We start from the raw sequence: 23360 nt of genomic DNA on the forward strand, positions 1-23360 counted from the left end.
ATATAGTGTTACAACTGCTCTTTTTAAACTGAAAGATCTTCTTTTTAATTTCTTCTTTTCTTCCTTATCTTTCTGGACAGAGGCTGGAGGGTCTACTTTCACTATAGGAAAGTCTGTCTGGCTTTTGTGGGCCATTGTCTTTAACAACTCTGTGCCAGTGGAGAACCCAAGAGGAACCACAAGCAAGATCATGGTGCTGATTTGGGCCTTCTTTGCTGTCATTTTTCTGGCCTCCTACACTGCTAACCTGGCTGCCTTCATGATCCAGGAGGAGTACATTGACACAGTGTCAGGCCTCTCGGACAAGAAGGTACTTCATGGCTTGAATACTGATTAAGCAGAAAAAGCAGAAGGAGAATTAAAGTCTTAGAGTGAGCTAAATCCCATGCATTTGAATGTTAAATTGATTAAAGCACAGGAATTTAGAAATGAATAAAATCTCATTTAACAGAACTCAATTACCACAGTTCTCGAATACTTAAAAGACAGTCCTAAATACTAATTTAAGTCCACAGACTGCTCTCTTTTCAAAGATTTGACTGTGCATGGAGTGTTGTAAGTTAGTCTGGAGAGTGGACAGAAATAGGTCAGACAGATTGGTGCACAGCCTGGTGTGTCTCATGCCCCTTCCGTCTCCCTCCCTCGTCTCCCTTTGCTCTGCTAGTTTCAGCATCCCGAGGAGCAGTATCCACCTCTGAAGTTTGGCACGGTGCCCAACGGTAGCACAGAAAAAAACATCCGCTCCAACTACCCAGACATGCACCAGTACATGGGAAAATACAACCAGAAAGGAGTGGAGGATGCCATACTGAACCTCAAAACCGGGTCTGTCTGCCATGAACCTTTACCTTTGTCTTACTCCACTCCTCTCTCACTCCTTCATCCATCCGTAACTGCCTATCTAAATAGAGTAGCAGGGACTTTGGGTAAAAGGAGGTGCGCAGCCTGTCCATCACAGGGTTAACGTGGAACGACACATCCACACCTGCAGCCAATTAAAAATCACTCACATGCTTGTCTTTGGGCTGTAAAAGGAAACCAGAGTACCTTAAGATACCCCACTCAACAAGCAGACTGGAACCCAGAGCCTTCGTTTTGTGAAGTGACATCCACTGGGCCAACATGCCACCTGGTTTGCACATGCGCTCATTTTTGTAAAATGTCCTCAAATTTAACATAAAATCATTTGCCTAAGACTTTAAGGGGACAACAGATAAATCAATATATATTATTACATATCAAAGCAAGTATACAGTGCTCTGAAAAAGGTTTTGCCCGCTTTTTTCTTTTTGTATATTTGTCACACTACATATTTGAGATCATCAGACAAAGTTTAATATGGGCAAAGACAACCCGAGTCGATGCAAAATTCAGTTTTTGAATAAAGATTTAATTTCTTAAGTGATTTTTCAGCCTACCTCATTTTGTCAGAGAGGCTGAACTTAAAGGATTTCTTGATTCAACAGGTCTAGCAGTTATCAGGCCTGGGTGTGGCTAGTGAAATCCAATCCAGCTTTCTAAATATGTGGTTAATCACAGCTATTTTTATAATTTAACAAGGGAGGAAATTACTTTTCCACAGAAGCTCAGGCAGGTTTGAATCACTTTTTTCTCCGATTCAAAAAAGCACTGTGTCACAATCTAAAGAAACAGCTGGGAAACAAAGTCACTGACATCTATCAGTCTGTAAAGGATTGCACCACCATTTCTAACCACTGCGAACCACAGTGAGAGCCATTATCCACAAATGGAGAAAACCTGGAATGGTGGTAAAGCTTCAATGGTGAAAAATGGCATCTGTGTGAGAGATCCTAGCAAAAACTACTGTTTGAAAAATATTCTGTGGACTGATGAAGAAAAAGTTAAACTTTCTGGAAGGCTTGTATCCTGTTACATCTGGTGTAAAACTAACACAGCATTTCATAAAAAGAACATCACACCAACATTCAGGCATGGTGGTGGGAGTGTGATGGTCTGAGGCTGCTTTGTTGCTTCAGGACGACTTGCTGTCATTGAAAGAACCACAAAATCCTGAAGGAAAATATAAGGCACACTTAGATTATGCAGCAGGAGAATAATGGGAAACACACTAGCAAATCAACCTCTGAATACCTCAGAAAAAGGTTTTGTTGTGGCCCAGTCAAAGTCCAGACTTAAATCAGATTGAGATGCTTTGGCACAACCTTAAATCCTTCCAGTGTGGCTGAATGAAAACACTTCTATAAAGAAGAGTGGGCCAACGTTCCTCCACAGTGAAGTGAAAGACTCATTGCCAGTTATCGCAAACTCTTGATTGCATTTCTTGCTGCCAAAGGTGGCACAACCAGTTATCAGGTTTAGGACGCAATTACTTTTTCACACAGGGCCAGGTAGACTTGGATGGCTTTTTTCCCTTAATAAATGAAAACCTCCATTTTGTGTTTATTCAGGTTATCTTTGTCTAATGTGATATTGTGCTAAATATTGTCTAAAATTAAAATGAGTTGGATGCTCTGAAACATTTAAATATGCTAAATATGCAAAAAATAAGCAAAGATGAAGGGGGTAAATACTTGCCCGGTATACTTAACTTGATTTTCTCGATCTTTTTCACTGCACTTAGATTAAGCTTAGATATATATTATATAATGAAAATATTCTACCACATGGGATATTCAGCAGCTGTTGTTTATCTTTAAATCTCACAAAAAAAAAAAGGCCAAATCAGTTTGTTTCCTCAAGACGATAAAAAACAAACCAAGCTTTTTTTTCTCCAATTAGTGAAATCTTTTAGTTAATGTTATGTCAGGATCATAGAAAGCATGGAAGGCAGGAGACCAGCAGCAAGATCCTTTACAGAGCAAAACAGGCATCAGTAGCCATGGATGACATTTATTAATTCAGAATGTCACGAGTGGCATGAAATGGAGGAGGTGGTTTGCAAAGTGGTTTGCAGAGAAAGCAGCACTTCTGTGCAGGTTGAAGCATCTCAGATAGCGTGTCCCAAATTTGCCAGTGAGATGTGCAGCAGGCCAAACAGCTGTGCTATCAGCTGATGGGAGTTTGAGCTGGAATCAGTGGCCTGCGTTTGCATAAATGCAGGTTCCTCCTTGACCTGGGAAGCTGCAGTTGACATTCAACAAATCCGTGTGTTTGAAACGCCTCTGGCACGTTTGTTTGCGTCGGACGGAATGGAAATAGTTGCAGCAATGAACGACAGCAGATGTGGCCCGCTGTCACTGTTTGCTCCGGGTTTTTAATGTTCTCAGTCTCACACCAGCAGGCCATCACACACTCATTCTTTTCAACTCCAGCTAACGTTTCACATCTTTTGTCACACTTCATGCTTTCCCGCAAAGAGTCTCTCACCTTTACTCTTTCCCTTTCTCTCTCCACCTTTGCCGCTATCTCCACCCACGCACGCAGTGCAAACAGCATTTCCCTCTTCAGTTTCTAGTAGAATCTCTATCACCCGTCATGTGTTGGATAATCCCAGTTTACTTTATCCTAAGCTTCTGTCACCCCCCTCCCCCATCAGCCCCCACTGAATCTTGCCTTGACACCACAATTATAACTCAGTGTTAACATGCAAAAGAATGAGGAACACCTGCTTTTCTCCAGCAGCTTTCTCTTCTGCTCCTCGGTACTTATCTTTCCCTTCTCCTCTTCATCTGCCCTCCTATGTCGCCATGTCTTTTCTTCCTCCTCCTTTTTTTCTTTTGGTCCATTCTTTCCCCTCCCAGTGTGCTTTCTCAGTGTGTCTGTATTTAAACTTTATAATCCTCATCACTCTCTAGCTCTATCCCATGTCTTTTCCCCCCTGAAGTGTGTAAATCTCTCCCCCCTCTCTCTCACTCCCTGTCACAACGCTCTCCGCACCGTATAAATCCCCATCCTCCTCGTCCCCTCCGCTGCCTCCACCACCATCCCGCTCCCTCTTACCCACACATCTTTTCCTGATCTCTGCCTTATTTTATTCTCCTTGTGTTTTCACTCTTTCCGCCGAACCTGCTTTACTATTCCACTCTTCTTCCCTTTTCTTGTCATGATTTAACTTTTTATGCCCTCTCTATCATTCTGTGCGCCTGTCTGCTATATATTTTTGCACCCTAACTCCCTTCCCAGGTACATTGCGGCGCTATACCTTTATATCCCCTCTCTTGCCTCAGTCAGTCTCTCCATCCCTTTGCTCTTGTCTCCCATTAAATGATGAATGAATTCTCCCTTCATCCCTTTACAGGAAACTGGATGCCTTTATTTATGACGCTGCAGTACTGAACTATATGGCTCGGAAGGACGAAGGTTGTAAGGTGAGGACTTTTTACTCACACGTATGTGCATGCGGCATGCATTCACCTCGGTGGGTTTCTCAAGTTCTGCTCGTTGTCCTCTCTTTCAAGGTGATGACCATAGGCTCGGGGAAGGTTTTTGCCACCACAGGCTACGGTATCGCCCTGCACAAAAACTCACGCTGGAAACGTCCTCTTGACCTGGCCCTGCTGCAGCTGGTGGGAGATGGTGAGGACTGTGAGGAGGGGAGGGGTTCAGATGAAAATAATTAGGACAATGCAGGAGCAAAGAGAAGGTTACAGTAAAAATGAAAAGGATAGAGAAACGAGCCACAGAGTAGCACAAGAGTGTGGGGTGGATGGAGGACCCAGGGGGTAGATGAATGAGAGGATGTGGAGTGGTGGACGGGGGGAGTGTAAGGTGTGTGGAGAGGCTGAAGGCTCTAAGGTGTTTTGATTGTGACACAGGGAATAAGAGTGCGTAGGAGAGGGCCGATGGCACTTTTAAAGAGGTTTGCACATCTCTTTATTGGCCAGAGGAGAGGAGGAGAAACAACAGAGCAAGAAGAAAATTGTTTTGTTTGTTTGTTTCTTAGCAAAAATGACTTGATTGTGTTGATGTCTGCCTCCCCCACTGTCTCGCTACTCTCGTACAAACCTGTCTGAATTTCTCTGGCTTTCCTTTTCTCCCTGTTTGAAAAGCTAACAGAAAAAAAAAAGATTTACTTGTGTGAGTCACTGTTGTAAAAAAAAAAAGAAAAAAGAAAGTCACAACTTGTGTGGTGGTGACAGATTTATACCTATTGCAGATTAGCTGAAACTGACATACAAAGTGAGGAAGTGTGGCAAAAAAGTGAAAAGAAACACCTGAAAATGCTCTGAATAGGAAAGTAAAACGAGGTATAAAAAACAACTATCATTAAATAGAGATGTTATTAGTGCGCTTTGTCTACTTTACACACTCGTGATTAGCACATGAGAATCTGTTTTTAGTCGTCGGTACACTAATGCTTGATTGTCATTTTACACAGTCCGCCACACACGTTTATTGTCTCAGTCGGATGCCGCTTGTTTGGCTTTTTCTCGTGTTTTAAATCAGCTTTGCTTATGGCGTGGCGGACAAAGCCCTTTAGCTGTTTCTGGCATGCAGACGCTTTAGCTGCTTACACACTGATAATGCCAATTTGGTGCCAAGATCTATTAAATAAGACTGGCGTCTGGAGCTGAATAGCTGGACCTGGAAAAGGATGCGAGTGTGTGTGTGTGTGTGTGTGTTAGCTAGAAAAATAGGGAGCCCAGACAGCCTTGACATGCAGTGTTTGTCATTTCTTTTAATTCTTGATAGATTTCCTTGTCCTTGCTTATGTTCATTGTAGCACAAACCCTTAACAGCTGTGCACGCTGGATGGATCTAGTTACAGGGTGGTGTTGAATGTTGAGAATTGTAGTTGTAGGAAGGCATTATTGGAGTGGATTACTAAGGAAGAGGATTAGTTTGTTTGGATGCGGAGAGCAGCAGGGGGTGGGGGGTTGGGGGGCTCGCATTCAGCGTGCCCTCAAAGGCTGCATCTCAACAATCGCCCTGCGGCTCAAGGACTCAGCGTCGCACCTTCAGCGGGGCTAAGTCGTGTCACAGTGTTACATCATTATTGTACCATGCTGTGTTTGAGTGCTATCATTTTTTTTTTACAACTGAATTAGAGGATAGCAGAGCACCCGAGATACTTTCCACTGCTTTCTCCAATGTGAGCACATTGTTCTCCTTGTTGTCACCTCTTGTGATTCATACCACAGCTTTAAGAGCTGGTCCATTGATCTCACTACAACGTTTTTTCGTGATAAATCAAAACTGCTGAGTAACAAGATTTCCCTTTCCCCTTCTTATCAGATCCACTCCTGTATTTTGCATAGTATCATGATTTTGATTCTAATAATATATTATTCAGTGAGTAGATATTAAAAATGTGAGAAGCTGGGTTTTTAGCTCTTGGCTGGCAGATTTTTAATTTTTTTCCCCCCCAGAAATCTTGCAATGAATGCAGAGAGGTTTGTCGTGTTGCGATAAAAGCATGGGATTGTACGGGTCATGGTTTGCTGCTCAACAGCTGTGGAGCTCAGTGTCTCTGGACATGTCTGGCATGATGCCCCATCTGGCACAGTGCAAAATGCAAATGTACACTTGCACATTTACATATGCACACTCGCCCACACACTTAGACACACACACACAAATACGTTTTTCTCTTATTAAATAATGTCTTTGTGGTGCGCTGCCAGCTCCGTGTTTGCGGTCTCGCCAGCTCTACCTGACCTGACCTGCCAGAAACGACATAGGTAGAGTGGGTTTGACACACCTGTCAGATTTGGCAGACCTGAGCTGGCTGTGACTTAGAGGCAGAGACAACCGCCATCATAAAGGTCTAAGGGAGAGAAGAAACATGCACATTGAAAAAAGAGTCCAATTCATGAGGGAGACGAAGAAGCACAAGATGAATCACTCGGAGTCAAATGGCAGCGGAGCCAGGAAATGAGAGCGAGAGATCGGAGAAAGCATTCAGCTGAGACTTGTGAAGTACAGGACACTTGTGGGACTACCTGTTTATCTGCACCCTCAAGTAAGATATTTGATGTTTCCAAATCGGGCTCCTGTTTGGACACACAACTGCCACTGAAGGTCAATAATTCCAATGAATTCTCCACAGTGGGGACTACATTATAGAGTTAAAAACAGACATTGTGTCTAAAAAAGTGTGAGCATAAGATAAGACAGTGAGTTGTTACCTTAAACTGCCAGCGGGCTGCAGTAGCAGTGTGTCCATCTGTTGATGTAGCTGGACGCTACGGCCTGTTGGCTGATGATGTTCTACAGGAGACACATTAACCAGTTCACACAGATGACTGCATCAGCTTCATCTAAGCTACGCGAGCAGGGCTAATGATGGCACAAATGAAAAGGCAAAAGGTTGAGTTTTCGAAGAGAAGTGCAGTGTTACGACTAGATGTGTGACTTGTCAGCTTTTAAACTCTGCTCTTGCTTTTCATTTGAAATAGTTCAGAGAGTGCAGTGTGCAGTGAAGGCAACTTCATACCTGGTTATCGCAGCACTGCTCATCGGGCCGTTGTTATTAGTGCGACAGAAAGCTCTCATTATGACTTCTGTTAGTCATGATATAACTCTAACATGAATCATGCGCCGCATCTTGTAAATGATCAGCACTATGGTTACACCAGTAACCCCTGTAGCCAGTCACACATTTAGCCTGGAAACTCAGATTTGTTAAGAAAAGATATAGTTATGGGTAAAAAGTTGGTTCTCGGTTGGTTATTAGATGGGGATCTTAAAACCCCCAGAGCTTACCACCTGGGTGAGAATCCTGACCATCCCTCCAGCACAATTAACTGATTATGATCTTCTCTCCCCATCTCTGCCATTTTCTATCAAATCTCTCTCTTCACATTTTTCCTCTTTTTCTCTCCTCCCATCCTCTTCAAGCTGAGGAGCGTTCCACTGTTTGTCATGATGACACAATCTCACACAGCCCTCCATCTCTGTTTTCCTTCTTGCAGCCCTCTCTAACTCTGTCTGTCTCATTCTCCCTGACACGTTCGTGGACGGAGAGAGAATGCCATTCCTCCTCTCTCTTTCTAAGGCTCCCTCATTACCGCTCTTACACTTTTCCATGCTCGCTCAACCTATCCAGCCATCTCACTGTGGCTCCTGGTCTCTCTTCTCTTCTCCTCATTTACTCTGGGTTACAATGTTGAGATTAGGTTGTCGATGCCATTTTGCTTCTCAGTGCTTCTTCATTGTTTTGGACCCTCTCCCCCTCTCTGTCTCAGTCCCCTTTCTCTTTGTTGTTTTGGACTCTGTTCTTTGTATTGCTGACCTCTGACCTTGAAGTGTCACCTTGGATAATGGGCAAAAAACAAGCCTACAGACCTGTACTTCAGTGCTTATCTATCTATCTATCTATCTATCTATCTATCTATCTATCTATCTATCTATCTATCTATCTATCTATCTATCTATCTATCTATCTATCTATCTATCTATCTATCTATCTATCTATCTATCTATCTATCTATCTATCTATCTATCTATCTATCTGTCTATCTGTCTATCTGTCTGTCTGTCTGTCTCCTTAAACTAACTAAAATCCTATTGTCTCTTTCCCTTCATTCCCTCTACTTTCACTCGCTACCCCCCTTCTCTTCTATCCTTTATCCTCATCCTTCCCTTCCAGATGAGATTGAGATGCTGGAGCGCCTCTGGCTGTCAGGTATCTGCCATAATGACAAAATTGAGGTGATGAGCAGTAAACTGGACATTGACAACATGGCTGGGGTCTTCTACATGCTGCTGGTGGCTATGGGCCTCAGCCTGCTGGTGTTTGCCTGGGAACACTTAGTGTACTGGAAGCTGCGCCACTGCATGGCCACTAGTTCTGGAAAATTGGACTTTCTCTTGGCAATCAGCAGGGTAAGTGTTTTCCCCTTCGTGTGTTGGATTTTTTCTTAATGTGCAAACATGTTAAATTTCTCACTGTTTTGAAGACATTCTGGCTGTCAATGTGTTTTATGTCCATGTGTCGACGGCCATTTTCACCCTGAAAACCTCTTTTTGTGCTAAATCTGGCAACATGATGGTAGACAGAAGGCTGTGCTTGTCACCATCTGAACACACATGTGTAAGCATGATCCTGTGTGTGACCTTTCCTGTTACTAAGCGTGAGTGTTAGAAATTGTGAGCTTTGGGGTCATTTCAATTCCCCTCTGTCAATTCAGGAGATTAATTGAAATTCAATTCTGCTCACATACTGGATATCCTCTTCCTCTGACAGTGACCTTGACAGAAACAACCGACTCCATGTATGTAATTATTGTAGCTTCACTGACAAATTATCCATTTCCCACTACTGTGGTCTCAGTTTATGCATTTATGAATGCATTTTATTAACCGTGCTGCGCACAGCTGTACTTATAAATAGTAATGAATGTAAAACTGAAAACGGCAAATTTGCATTTCTTTAAAACACCGTAAGTTTATGGATAGCGTTTTATTCTTACGCGCTCCATTCTTATTCTGTTCTGCTCTTCCTCGCTCCTTCATTATCTTTAATGTAAGCTACATATACAGTAAAATACTGTGCCTTTTGTAACTTTTGTAGCTGTCACTTTTAGGGGGTTTAGTCAAACAGTTTGCAATGTAAACTGCCATCGTTCTTGAGGTCCTCACCCACAGGAGCATTTCCAGGATTTTAGAGTAAAGCAGCAAAAGCAAATTAGAATATTTAATCAGAAATAAAATCAGTGTAGCAAATTGGCACAGAAAACACTGGGCATGATTTTCAGACTGCACCCCTGTGTGCAATTACAGATTTGTTAAGTGAAAAGTGATGATGCACAAGTTTTAAAATATAATTTTGTGTTAGATAATTGTTTTGCAAAATGTGGGAAAAAGTATTAAGACTTTTATTAATAAAAGTTATAATCCTACTTAAGTTTTATAATCAAAATATATCGAAAGTACTGAAAGTAGTAAAGCTCATTATGTAGAATGGCACTTTTCAGATTACTACATATGTATCTATATATGTATTACTGGATCACATTTATTGATCATTTATGTGTGTATATATCTCACTGATTTTCCAACTGCTGATGATTTTAATTACTTTTATATATGATTGAACTTACTTAATATGGCTGATGTAAAATTGCAATTGATTTGCAAAATAATAAGAAACTAAAGGTTTAAAATAAATGATATGAACTACAAAGTAAACTATTTGGATCCAAAATATAGTAGAGTAAAAGCAGAAAGTAGCATAACATAGAAATAGTTAAGTACAATTACAATAAACCTTTAGTAAAGTACTTGAGCAAATGTAGTCATTTCCATTCTGCCTGGATCTGTCCATGCTGTTATCCAGTGGTGTTGGGCATTATAAGATTAACAGCACTCTAGTCAAGTGACATTGGAGGGGAGCTTTATTGCTTGTTACACCCCGGCCTAGGCAACCAGAGTGCAACACAAAAAAAAAGTAAAAATAAAGAAAAAAAAAACACACAAAAAACCCCCACTAAAGCTCACCACCAAAATCCCAAAACGAAAGTATCGACAAATCTATTTACAGCTATTTACAACAAACTATTTATTTACAACAAAACACCAAACTATTTACAACACGGGGGAGATCGCGACCATGACACACTGAAACACAAGGCTTAAATACATAGAAGGGGCAATCAGGGAATGGACAACAGGAGGGAAACACAGCTGGGGCAAATTAGACCTGACGAGACAGGGAAACGTAAACTGAAAACACTAAGATAACACAGACTTTCAAAGTAAAACAGGAAACACATAACAGTCACGCCAAAAGCAACACACCGACAACACCAAAACGTAACAGTTCCCCCCACCCAAAAATCAAACATTTAACACCAAGTGAAAAGTTTTGATCCAGACAGACGAAGCCGATGAAGGCTGGAGCGGTCCCACTGACCCTCCAGCGAAGGCGGATGAAGGCTGGAGCGGTCCCACGGACCCTCCAGCGACGACAAAGGCTGGGGCGGTCCCACGGACCCTCCCCTCAGCGAAGGCAGACGAAGCTGATGAAGGCTGGAGCGGTCCCACTGACCCTCCAGCAGACGACGAAGGCTGGAGCGGTCCCTCGGACCCTCCAGCGAAGGCGGATGAAGGCTGGAGCGGTCCCACGGACCCTCCAGCGACGACAAAGGCTGGGGTGGTCCCACGGACCCTCCCCTCAGCGAAGGCAGACGAAGCTGATGAAGGCTGGAGCAGTCCCACTGACCCTCCAGCAGACGACGAAGGCTGGAGCAGTCCCACGGACCCTCCAGCGAAGGCGGATGAAGGCTGGAGCGGTCCCACGGACCCTCCAGCGACGACAAAGGCTGGGGCGGTCCCACGGACCATCCAGCAGAAGGCAATCCCGGACGAGCCCCCATATGTTACACCCCGGCCTAGGCAACCGGAGTGCAACACAAAAAAAAGTAAAAATAAAGAAAAAAAAACACACAAAAAACCCCCACTAAAGCTCACCACCAAAATCCCAAAACGAAAGTATCGACAAATCTATTTACAGCTATTTACAACAAACTATTTATTTACAACAAAACACCAAACTATTTACAACACGGGGGAGATCGCGACCATGACACACTGAAACACAAGGCTTAAATACATAGAAGGGGCAATCAGGGAATGGACAACAGGAGGGAAACACAGCTGGGGCAAATTAGACCTGACGAGACAGGGAAACGTAAACTGAAAACACTAAGATAACACAGACTTTCAAAGTAAAACAGGAAACACATAACAGTCACGCCAAAAGCAACACACCGACAACACCAAAACGTAACATGCTATTATAGCGGCATGATAAGACACTGAAAAGAAGCAATGTAAAAGTGGAATGCAGAGCGTGGATGTAAACGCTGAAGTGGGTTATGGGACAGGCTACCCCCAGGAGGCTTTTGTGACAGCCATGGTGGAGAAATGGAACGCTCACTTGATCAATGAGCTGCTAAGCTACCAGCTGTTAGCTATTGGAATGTTAGCCAAGCTTTCTGGTGAAATTCACAGTTAACAGTTTAACATATTTTTGCGGTGTTGTGGCAAGCATGTTGGTACAATAAGAATTGAGAAATAGCTTATCTGGGTGTTGAATGGAATGCTAATTAGCCATGTGGAGCTGTGGCGTTTAATACCTGATTAAAGCATTGCTAATCTAGTGACAGCTTAAATGTTTAAAGATGCTTCAGGTGAGGAGGTATGAAACAAACCGTGAATTTAAAAAACTGTTACATCCCTAATATACTTACATTTATTCCCTCTTCAAAGCAAGATTTAATTAATTATGTCCTGATATTTATTTGGGAGAATACATTTGATTCTTTAGCCTTTTAAGTGACTAGTTTTGTATTTGTTCTCTCTTTGTCTTAGGGCATGTACAGCTGCTGTAGCTTTGAGGATGAAACAGCAACAGGTGGAGCTAAAAGTCTGCCAACGCATCACCACACAGCAATGGTTACAGTTCCGTCACAGTCACATGTTGTCTCAACGTCTTTGACCAACCCAGCAATTGCAATGGCGCAACAGCAGCAACAACCGCAACCGCAGCAACCGCAGCCCGTGTACAAAACACCTCTACCGGGCTCTCCTCCCACCGTGGTGCATTCTGGGACAGCACTGGGTCCAGCTAACACACCGATAGCTGGTGCGCCCCTACCTTGCTCCACCTTCCTGCCACGACCAGACCGCAGACTGGCTGTGGTGGATCGTTGGAGGCTGCCCAAATCTGCTACAGCCACCAACCCAATGGCTGTAAGGGGGGGTATCAGTGACATGGGACCCTTTGCTCAGAAAGTCCCACCAAACTGGGCTTCCACTGCTGGAGGGGCTGGGGGACTTGATGGTTATAAGCGTTACTATGGTCCCATTGACCCTGAGGGACTGGGGCCCTGCATGGAGCAGCAGGCAGGGTCCCAGACCCCCAAGACTATGCCCAGGGGCCACCCTCAGCCCCCTCCAGCCAGTGTGGCCTTCTACTCAGAGAAGGGCATCGACCATGGGGTGGGGAAGAAGGTGGTAGGAGGTGGCAGCGGGGGTCAGGGGAAAGGGGCTGTTAAACCTCTGGGCACTCCCAGACTGCCTCCTAAGAGTCAGGCACCTCTACCTCCTACACCCCCGCTGCCACACCCCTCCCCCCCTCTCCCCTCATCCTTCTTGAGGAAACGAAGGCCCAAGAAGCCCAAAGAGTCCGGGGGGCCACTATATGAGAACATTCTGCCCCTAGGGCGGAGGGGAGGAGCACGAGATGGTGTGAGGGAGGGAGTAGGGAGGAGGGCACGCCCCCTCTCTCCCCCACTCTCACTTCCTGTACCGGTACCCCTCAGCCCCTCCTATACCCCTCCTTCTCCCTCTGCATCCTTGCACTATACATCCTCGTCCTCTTCGTCAACCACATCATCCACATCCACGTCGTCATCTGCCTCATCTTCTCGCTCCACCTCTCCTACTTACTCTTACAGCTCCTCCAGGAGCACACGGGACAGAACTGGAGGAATAGATGGAGAGGATGATGATGACGATGAGGAGCTGACAGAAGAGTCAAGCCTCCTCCTTGGGAGGGGAAGAGAGAGGGAGCGCTCAATCATCCGGCCTCGTTCTCTCAGTCACGGCCGCCTGCCACCACCCATACCCCCCAGGAAACCACGCACGTCCTGGGGTGACAGAGAAAGGGAACGAGGGAGAGAAAGAGGTGGGAGCCAACTGTCTCAGCTCCAAGAGTGGTGGGCAAGCTGGAGTGAGAGAGAGAGGAGTGGAGCAGGTGGAGATGCTGAGCGGCAAAAAAGGGAAAAGAAGAGAAGAAAAGAGAAGGAAAAGGAGAAGAAGAAAAAGAAAAAGAACAAAAAGAGGAAAAAGCGAGAAGAAAGGGAAAGAGAGCGAGAGAGAGAAAGGAAGCGTAGAAAAGTAAAAAAGAGGAAGAAGAAGGCCCTTAAAACAAAGAAAAGGAAGAAATCAACAGGGGGAAAGCGGTCTGAGACAGAGGAGGGTGATATAGAGGCAGACAGGGAAGGAGAGGCAGAGGGAGAGAGGGAAGGAGGAATACAAGACTACTCTTCATTTTCTGCGCAGTATCGGAGCACATTTGGGGAAAAGGGGCGCGATTCATGGGAAGGAGATAGGGAGAGATGTAGAAGAGAAGGAGGAGATGAGGGCAATGGCAGGGAAGAGGAGGACAGTGGAAGAAGCAGGGATAGGCGCCCTAAATCCTCACACTCTCATTCAAGGCATCGTACACCCAGTAAGCGCTATCCTAACCTGAACAAGCTCCCTGCGTCCGTCAAATTTTGGGTAAATGGAAGAGGAGGTGACTCTAATGCTCCTCCAATATCCCTCCATCCGCTTCTTCCGTCCTCTAAGCGGCGAAGAAGTGGGGGGATGGATAGAGATGATAGCGGCAGGCTTGGAGAACGGCGTCCTTTGTTAATGTGTTATGAAAAAGAGAAAGCACACACAAGAGAAGGGCTATCCTTCCATGAGTGGGACTCTGAAGACGACGATGATGATGATGAGGAGGAGGAGGAAGAGGAGGAGAGGGATAGAGTGAGGGAACGGGTGGAGGGCAGGGGAAGGAGGGCAGGTAGGGGGGCCGTCTCTGAGTCAGAGAGGGACAGGGCCAGGGCAGAGGACAGTTACTCAGATGAGGGCTCGTCGGGGGAGTTTGGCCGTTTTGAAAGATACTGGGAGGGAGGTTCAGGGGGAAGTGTCACTGGGATAGGGGGCATAGGAGGAGGAGGCTGGTTCTTTGGTACCTACCCCTCCAGAGAGAAAGGGGGCAGTGTCAACAGTCGAGATGATTCATTACTAGGAACTAGAGCAGAAGGCTGGATTGGAGCTGATTTCTGGGGATCGGGACCAGGTGTTGGTTGGGGTTCTGGGGGAGGGAGTGGGGGTTTGGGTTCGCAGTGGCCACCACCTCCAGCAGCCTTCCCTCCACCTCGACGATACTGGTCTATGGACAAAATTCCTGTGAAGGGTGAGAAAAAGTGGAAGAGTGGAGGAGGGAAGAACAAGGGACGATCTAGGGAAAGGGAGGAAGAAGCGCCACGGGCGACCATGTGTTCCTGTAGCCTTTACCCCCAACCCCATCCTTATCCACATCCCCACAGCCGCTCACACACCTCCCATTCCAAGAGAGGATCCACAGCACTTTCCCATAGCCAGGAAGAGCTTCTCCCCCACTGCCACAGCTTCAGCGGTGTCTCTCGTCCTAAGCCGCTGCCCCCCAAACCCGATTCCAGCCAGGCCAAATCAGGCAGCCAATCTAACCTCAGCCTTAGCACACAGCCCACAGACCATCCGCCTCAGCCCTCACCGTCACCACCACAGCAGCCGTCCATGTCTCCCACGTCCCTCCCGATGCCCATCCCACCTCCACCCTCCTCATCCTCTGTCTCGCCACCAGCAGGGGTAGGGATGGAAGGCCAGGCCCAGGCTCCGGCTTCAGCCAGTGCCAAACTCCAATATCAGAGACTGCGCTCTGTGCCACAGCCACGGAGGTTCTACTCTCCCCACCTGCCACTCAAAGCCAAGAGCCTGTGCTCACGTCGAGGGTCGGCCCACTTCTCTAGCCTGGAGAGCGAGGTATGACAGGGGGAGAGGAGAGAGGGAGACGTGAGAGCGAGCACCACTGCTGTTGAGAACCGTGGTGCCATGGCAGCTGGAGCCAGGGATGACGTCGGAGATATGGCTGCCCAGGTGACCACAGGTAATCAATTAGCAACTACCACTGCTGGAGCTGATACGGACAGTAGCTCTATTGTTAACACGAGCCAGTGTGAGAGCAACACTGCTGCCACCCGCTCCATTGTACACGTTCTAGTGAGGGCGACAGTGAGACGCCATACCAGGGTGAGCTATGTGCGCCTGGATGGTTCCCACGATGATGATGAGAGTGAAGGCGAGGCTGCATCTCCGGGGACAGCAGCCCCAGAACTTCTTCTCTGCTCAGAAATGAGCTTTGTGATGTCATCTTCGGTTCTCCTCCCCTCCCCGAGTCACAACTGTGGATAACAGTAGTCTCCAACCTGTGAGTAATGATGTCATGTTTGTACACACACACACACGCACGAACACACACACATACACAGATAAAATGCTCAAAACGTCTCCCTCCCTCTGGCTTTGAGAACACACCTCGGTGGGATGAGGAAAGACCCACCTTCTCCAAAAAGATGCCAGAATAGTTGTTGTGTCTGGCTTCCTCTCCTGTCTGGCTTTTGGCTTTTGAACTGGACTGGAGGACTGCTTGTCATGTGTTGGAGAGACCACTCCTTCCTCTTCCCTTTTGTAAATCAGATGATATGAAAAGCAATGCAGTCACCTCTCTCATGCACTGTCTGCCTGATCACCTTTCACTGGGCAGTGAGGACAGTGCTACTTATTTGCCCTTTGACCTCATGACACCATCAGACCCATCTAGCTCTACCCCAGGACCATCTACGTGATGTCATGTTTTACTAGAAACCCTTTTAACCAATCAGAGAGAAAAGGAACAACTTCTCCTCTTCCCTGTTGGAGCTTGTAATGCTTGAACACAGTTGAGTATCAGCATATTTGAATAACAAACTGGAGATCAAAAAGAGAAATAACAATAAGAACAAAAAAGACATGTAGCAGATTTTCTTTCATGTCTGTCTTTTCTTTTCTTATTCAGACTTTTCTCCCCATGCCCTCTTTTTTATTCTATCAATATCTGATTGTGTTAGTGTTTTAATAAAGAGGAGGCTGGATGTGGCTAGTGTTGGAAGTGGGAATGATTCAACAGCTGTGCCAAATTTAAGTGAAGAGCTTTTAAGTAAAATTGGTTTGCAAGTTATCCGTCTTCACAGATGAAATCCCATTTTTTATTTCCACATGCAAACTGCGCATAATTCACCCTCATGGAAGTGGATCAAGAGGATGATTGGTGCAATATCTGTAATTGGCACTAGATGGCTGCATAATATTCAAATAAGCTTATGAGACAATTGTGCAGGAGGCAGGAGTTGGAAGCAGGAGTTGTAAGTACATGATACGGAGGAAGGGTTGTTTAGCTATAAACTTTATTACTTTTATGAAAGTGGCCAGTCAGGATTTATTCTGAGGAGCCGAGGAGAGTTAAAAAAAAAAGTGCAGTGCATTGGAAAAAGCTCTCTTAGGATGTGATTTTATGTTGCTACTCTATTGTACCTTGGCAGAGTTTGTAGGTGATGGATTATAAGAAGCACAATTCCTCATTATATATTTTTTTCAAACACGTGTGCCACACTTGTGCATGCACAATCTCCAGGTACCATATTTTGTTGGTGTAACTATTCACTTAATGTTGAAGTCATGTTGCTATAACGGAGAATAAAATCCACTGTAACCAGTGTTTAAGTACCACGACACTTGTGCTGAGGAAACTGCCCGCTGTGGCTGTTTCCTTTTGGCAAACAAGACTGAACGATATATATACTGTGAACGTTTTGAGGTGCACCTACACTAGCTGACACTTCACTGAATGCAGTCAGTGATAACTCGCGTTATCAAGATTATCAGATGACTGTTTGACTCTGAGCAATATTCCCACCTCCAATGTGACATGGATGCAATAGCACATCTTTTTGCATCGGACACATTCAAGTTTTAACTCTATTTTAAAATGTTCCATTCGTTCAATTATTTTCTTATCGGTAAGACAAATTTCATCTAACCTGGTCAGATACGATTGTGATCAGGTCTGTACGTCCAAAGCACCAGGCTGTAGCTGACCAGTATGACTATTTAAAAAATGTGTTTCAGAGAGGGTAGTGTTGTGTAGCATTGCACCTTCTGTGAGCTGTGCAAAAAGCCATCTACTGTGTAAACTGTGCCAATAATGCAGTGCATAGACTCTGTATTTTCATAATCCACCTCATCTCTCACGCTAAGACCAGCCACAGCCCAGCTCTTCTTCTGTCGTAGTTGAATGTAGCTTTGACATGATGTAGCAAAAGAACACCTACTTTTAGACTTTGTAGCTTTTCGTTTTGTTTTTCTTTTTTTGGATGCTGTTGATAAGGGTTAGAAGGAGGGAGGGGGTTGACCTGCTATGTCATGGGCTGTGCGTTGTGTTTGTGCATGTCGTCACAGATCGAAGGGTTAGTCGACCTTCTTGTATCCCCCTTTTTAACTCCTTTGCCTTGCAGTGAGGCCAGACTGTACCTTTTATCTGCACATGGATTGCTTTTTTTCTAAGTCTGCGTGGGGCAATTTTTAAAAACAATCTGTCGCTGTTTTTAGAGAAATGCTTTTGCCGTTTCCCATTCTTTGGAAAGCCCCGGAATCATTGCATGTTTAGCTGAATGAAACCTCAAAGATTTGTGGTGGGAGGGTTGTGTAGTTCAGTTTTAGCTAATGCTTAGGACCCAGGACAGCCACCTTTCAGTGAGATAGCAAGCTCGCTCTACTCTGCACCCCAACAGTGGAAAACACGTCAACAGTGCGACTGCTTCCTGCACACTAGAACAAGGTTCTTTCCAACCAATCAACAGGGTTTAAACCTGGTATGTCATTGAGCATTATTGATTTCTATTGAGGCGCTAATACTTAAGTCTGTGACTGCATGAACAGAAGTGACTCTTAAAAACCCTCTGGCTTATTTTGTTTTACTTATTTTATTTTATGCTGAGAAAAAAAAGAATATATTAAAAATATACTATGTTTTTGAGAATGTACCATGTTATACTGTGATTTAACTGAGATATTTTATTGTATTCAATTATCATTTGAATTCTATCATTTATCTATAAAGAAATATATATGTACAAATAAATATATACATATATATACATACAGGTATATATATATATTAGTTAAGTTTGGTATATTTGGAGGAAGTGTTAGATGAAATAGTTTTAAATGTTTTAGCTTTGTAGCGATCCTAGACACTGAAATCATTTTTGAATTTTGATTCCTCCTATATGACTGTGAAGACATTAGTGCCTGTGACAAAAAAGACAAGTAAAAGTCGAAACTCTCTATTCATCTGTATCTACTATAGCTATCAGTCTGTCACTCCTCTACAGTACTACCTAACATGACTTTTTTGGCATTCGCTGCTTTTACACATCAGTATGTTTCTCCCACACAGTCTGCTGTCTCTTTTGCTTTTTACTGCTCTCCTCTGCAGTTCCTTCTCCTGTTTTTTATTAACAAGCTATGAACACTCTCCACCTCTCCTCTTTTAAAGCCGCATCTCATGGTGATCACATCTCTTTGTTAATTAACCCATCCATTGACCTTTGTTTTTGTTTCCTTTGATCACCTTCTTGTTTTTTTTTTTTGTTAAATCAGCTCATTACTCTGTCTCTCACTTAGCAAAAAACAGAGACCAGTAGATACTGTGTTCTTGCTCCTTTTGACTGATTGTTGATGATGATGATCAATTAATTGATTGATAAAAAATAATTAATGAACAATGTTGCTATTACTGATGTGACTGAAGTGTGTATCTGACGACCACACCACTGTAGTGAGTCTGGGCTGTACCACACCACCAGGGAGCAAATGGGGCCACAGTTGCTATGGTGTTGCCATGGCATTTTCATGGCGTTGCCATGGTGTCCTCTGCACCGCCACCACCTGGTGCCTGCTGGGTAATATAGCATAATGTCCTTCACTTTCCCCAAAGTAATGGTCATAGTTCCGCTGTGCTTCCCTCTGCATAGCTTAAGACCTTAAGATATAGGACTTGGAATATTTAAAAAGGGGCAGCATGGTGGTGACATGTCTGCTGTTAATGCTGATCTAGACTGGACTGGTTTGGCTCGAAATGGCTATGAGTGTCAATACTGAGTTGATCACCTAATCTTTAAATCATCTGTGTGTGCTGCTCAGCATGTTCTCCCTTCACCTTCATATCACTTATAGCCTGAAACCAGTCGGGATCCAGATGTGGCTCCACACTGCAAGCCTCGGTGCTCAGTTTGAATTTCTTGTTCACATCTGCCATTTCTTCTTCTTTTTTTTCTTCTTTTTTTGCTTGTTTAAATTAGTTTTTGACCCCTGTATGAATAACCTGCATGGTAGAAAGAACAAATCCAAGGGCATTACAAGCAGAATGTTGCTGTAAATATAGAGACCATTGAACACAGCGATTAGAGCATCGTTAATAGGCTGATGAGCAGTGGAAGCTAGCAAATTTGTGAGCAGATGTTAACAAGGGCTAGGATGAGAAGAAAGAGACTTCTCAGTTCTGACATTTTTGATGCAGCGCCACTTCTGTAAAAAGAAGTGTGTGGAAGCTAGAAAAATGCACCATGCCAAGAAGGGGCAGGTGCTAGGTTGAAAACAGGCATACAGCAAAGGAAAAAAATCAACAGCTTGCACACTGCAGGGCTCCAGTTTTACCTATTTATTGCACCACAAAGAATGCCACATTTCCAACCACTGCTTTTCATCAGAACTCTTCAGCAGTGGTGCTTAAATGTCACATTCTTTGTGATGCAATAAATAGGTAAAAATGGAGCCCTGCCGTGTTTCTTTCCTTGCAAGTGCAGTTGAAGCCAGCAATGGTGGGATTATGAGGTGAATAGCCTCAGTGAAACAGATTTGGTCAAAAAAAAATTAAGGATATTTTTTTTTGATAAACTATATAGCAGTGTACCTCCATCCCAACACAGTGAAGTAGAAAAGTGTGTCATTTCAAATTCACTGTTCAGACTGAGTAAAAGTAAAAATCAGATTTGTATCCAATTTAGCAAAACGCGGAGTGGTCAAAATTAGAATTGAAAAGATAGGACTGCATGCAAGTTGTGCAGACACACACGCACACACGAGCACACACACACACACATACACAAATCCACACACAAATCAGATCTAAATCTGAGCAGAAAAACAACAAAGATCAGAACACCTTTGCCTGCAGTCTGAATGTAGCCTTTGTCTGCAATTTCATATTCCTGATTTAAAAGGTTTTTGTGTTATGGTGACATATATGCACGTGTATCATGTGCATAAATGATCAAAAGCATTATTTCGAAATTTTCCTGTTCCCGCTTCACTCAAGCAACAATCTTCATCTTCTCCTAACCCTCACTGCAAATGAATCATTGCCTCAAGTAGTCTGATGATGTCACACAGGTAGATGTCTGGCTTTGAAAACGCTCAACACACACTAACACACCCTGTAACTTATTTCTTAAAAGTGTCTTTTTTGCAAATTTAGCTACCCTGTGGAGGTTAAGTACATTCACAATGACTGTTCTGCTTGTTTTAAGCTGTCGGTCTCTTGAGTTTTCTGTATAGCCCTGCACTCTGCTTTGCTCTCTAATCCTTCAATTCTTGTGTTGAATAGCCAAGTTCAATTTGTTTTACTTGCTCTTCCTTTGATTTACCCCGCTGGCTTAATCTGCTTTGATTAATCAGATTTTCCGTTTGTTCAAAATGCATGCATTCAACAGTCCAGTCCAGCCTAGTACAGTGTGCTGTAGTGCCTGAGTTTGTAAGAGATCTTGGTGCAGCCTCAAGCTTATTCCCTCTGTCTATTGGCCCGTGACCTGGGAACTAATACGTGTGGCGCTCCAGAATTCAAACAGGGTCCTCATTGGCTGAATCGGCCATGAATTATATCACGGAAATACCGGAGTGTCACACGTTAACACTCGTCAGGTCTAGGGTCTGCATGTCGCTCTGTGAAAAGCTTATCCTACCACAGTGACAGGGCACATATACCCACAGCAGCCAGTGCGTGTGTGTGTGTGTGCATGTGTGTGTTTTCGACATTGTACAAGGCCCAGTTTTGCTCTAGTAACCTTGCCAACACTACAGGCCTACTTATGGGTTGCTAAGGCGGGTTGCTAGTTGGGTGATGTCGCTCCTAGCCCAGACTGGTCTGGTCTATGCCCTAATTTAAACGTGTTAGTTTATTTGACATTGTCTGTCTGGGGTGGGGCTGGAGGGTCAGTGCTGCACTTACTTCCTGAGAATTGCTTCATAAAATATGATTCTCTTTAATTAATGCCAGTGGTGCTGTGTTTCCTTCCAATTCTGTTGTCTCGAATGCGCTCATAAATAAGGGCCGCTGAGATTGTGTTTGTGGAGCGTGGCATGTCTGTGTGAGTGTGTTTTAGCTTGTGACAGTATTTTCCATACAAGCTATTACTCAGTCAGAACTCCTTCAAAGTAAATTTATGGAGAGCTCAAAGAGTAGTTTCTTTGGCATTCTATCAGGCTGTCCTGCCAGAGTGTGCGTGCGTGTGTTTGTATATGTGTGTGTGTGCATGTGCATGCTCTGTAGCATATTTTTCCTCAGAGTTTTCTCAGCTCCTGTCAGACTTCTGCTTTGATCTGGCCAGAGTTGACCTAACATAATCCACTTCTTTTGCCCTCAAAAAGAGGAACACACCTAACACACTGCCTTAACCCACAACTTCAGGCTACAGAGTACAAATCAGAGCCGCCTGACCAGCTCAGGACCTGCTAAAACACACAAACAAATGTGTTTTCGATGATCAGAATAGAATTTCACACACAACAGACCTTTTCCCTAATGTAAATTTCTAGGATGTCAGCTGTAGACTCTTGTAGCATGTTTGTATTGGAAGACCACTGTTTAAACTGCATGGACTGAAGTCATTATCACGAATAGTGAATATAGAAAACACAAAGTTATATGAAACTGACTTTGAAATTGTCATCATCACCATTTCTTAAAAATCTCTTATCTAGTTGCCACTGCTGAAAATATATTAAAAGATATGGCACAGCCAAGCGAGAAAAAAACATCTAAATATTACCTGACACATGATATTCGATAAGAGCGTTGAGGGGGTCTTAAATATGTTTTGTTCAGCTCCCCGTGCGCCTGTGATCTCCTAATTAGCCGTGCTTTGTTAGTGTGATGGGCTAATGGCTAATTGCATTGTGAGGCCTCTGTGTGTACATGCAGTAATGACTTAACGCTCTAATAAGATTGAGTTACAGGCAGTTGGATCATTGTGTCCCCAAGCACTGATCTGAGGTCAGTGTTATGCTTTTCTCTCTAATGACTATGATGGGAGAGTAGATGGGGATAAACTGTTCCATGATCTCCCATGTGATACTTCTATCAATTGCATTGTGTCTCATCATTTATCTTAGAGTCGTGTGCAGTTGGATGCCAGCAGTGATGTAGTTTCCCACTGAGCGCTTTTGTGAATGTCAAATACGGGAATACAAATTTTATTTGATTAAGTATACATTATATTAAGTGCATGCTGCTCAACTCTGCTTTTCTCTGGAAGTTTTATAGTAAAAACAGTAGTGTGCAAAAGTCTTGAGCCACTCCTAATCTCTTTATATTTGCCTTCCAAGGAGCCAGATTTTCTTGTAATTTTTAAAAGTGCAAGGGTTCAAGTCTTTCTGGAGTTCTGTCAAAGTTTTTCTTTTGACATTGGCTGCTTTTTTTTTCTTCTTAATTTCAGTCCAGTCTTTCTGTCTGACCATTTTCATTGGAATGTTTTTTGGTTAAACCACGACACTGACCTATGAACAGTGTTGGGGAGTAACAGAAT

The 23360-nt window shown here is 44.0% G+C and overlaps 2 protein-coding genes across 2 annotated transcripts in view; both read left to right on the forward strand.

The window, feature by feature from the left end:
• The window catches only part of grin2db (glutamate receptor, ionotropic, N-methyl D-aspartate 2D, b), a 64028-nt gene extending 48199 nt beyond the window's left edge, over positions 1–15829 (forward strand). Inside the window, exons 11-16 of the mRNA XM_085471530.1 lie at positions 81–310; positions 665–825; positions 4220–4289; positions 4380–4497; positions 8513–8748; positions 12238–15829. Of these exons, the coding sequence (XP_085327656.1) occupies positions 81–310; positions 665–825; positions 4220–4289; positions 4380–4497; positions 8513–8748; positions 12238–15450 (4028 nt within the window). The 3' untranslated portion in view covers positions 15451–15829. The remainder of the gene's footprint in view (positions 1–80; positions 311–664; positions 826–4219; positions 4290–4379; positions 4498–8512; positions 8749–12237) is intronic.
• A 30-nt stretch (positions 15830–15859) lies between these two features.
• The window catches only part of prkcg (protein kinase C, gamma), a 37020-nt gene continuing 29519 nt past the window's right edge, over positions 15860–23360 (forward strand). The window contains exon 1 of the mRNA XM_085471532.1: positions 15860–15889. The gene's annotated coding sequence lies outside the window, so the exon portion shown is untranslated. The remainder of the gene's footprint in view (positions 15890–23360) is intronic.

This window comes from Copadichromis virginalis, linkage group LG11 (assembly GCF_057382275.1).
Source record: "Copadichromis virginalis isolate Kocher_CV1m ecotype Utaka linkage group LG11, C_Virginalis_male_GT1.1, whole genome shotgun sequence".
NCBI lineage: Eukaryota > Metazoa > Chordata > Actinopteri > Cichliformes > Cichlidae > Copadichromis > Copadichromis virginalis.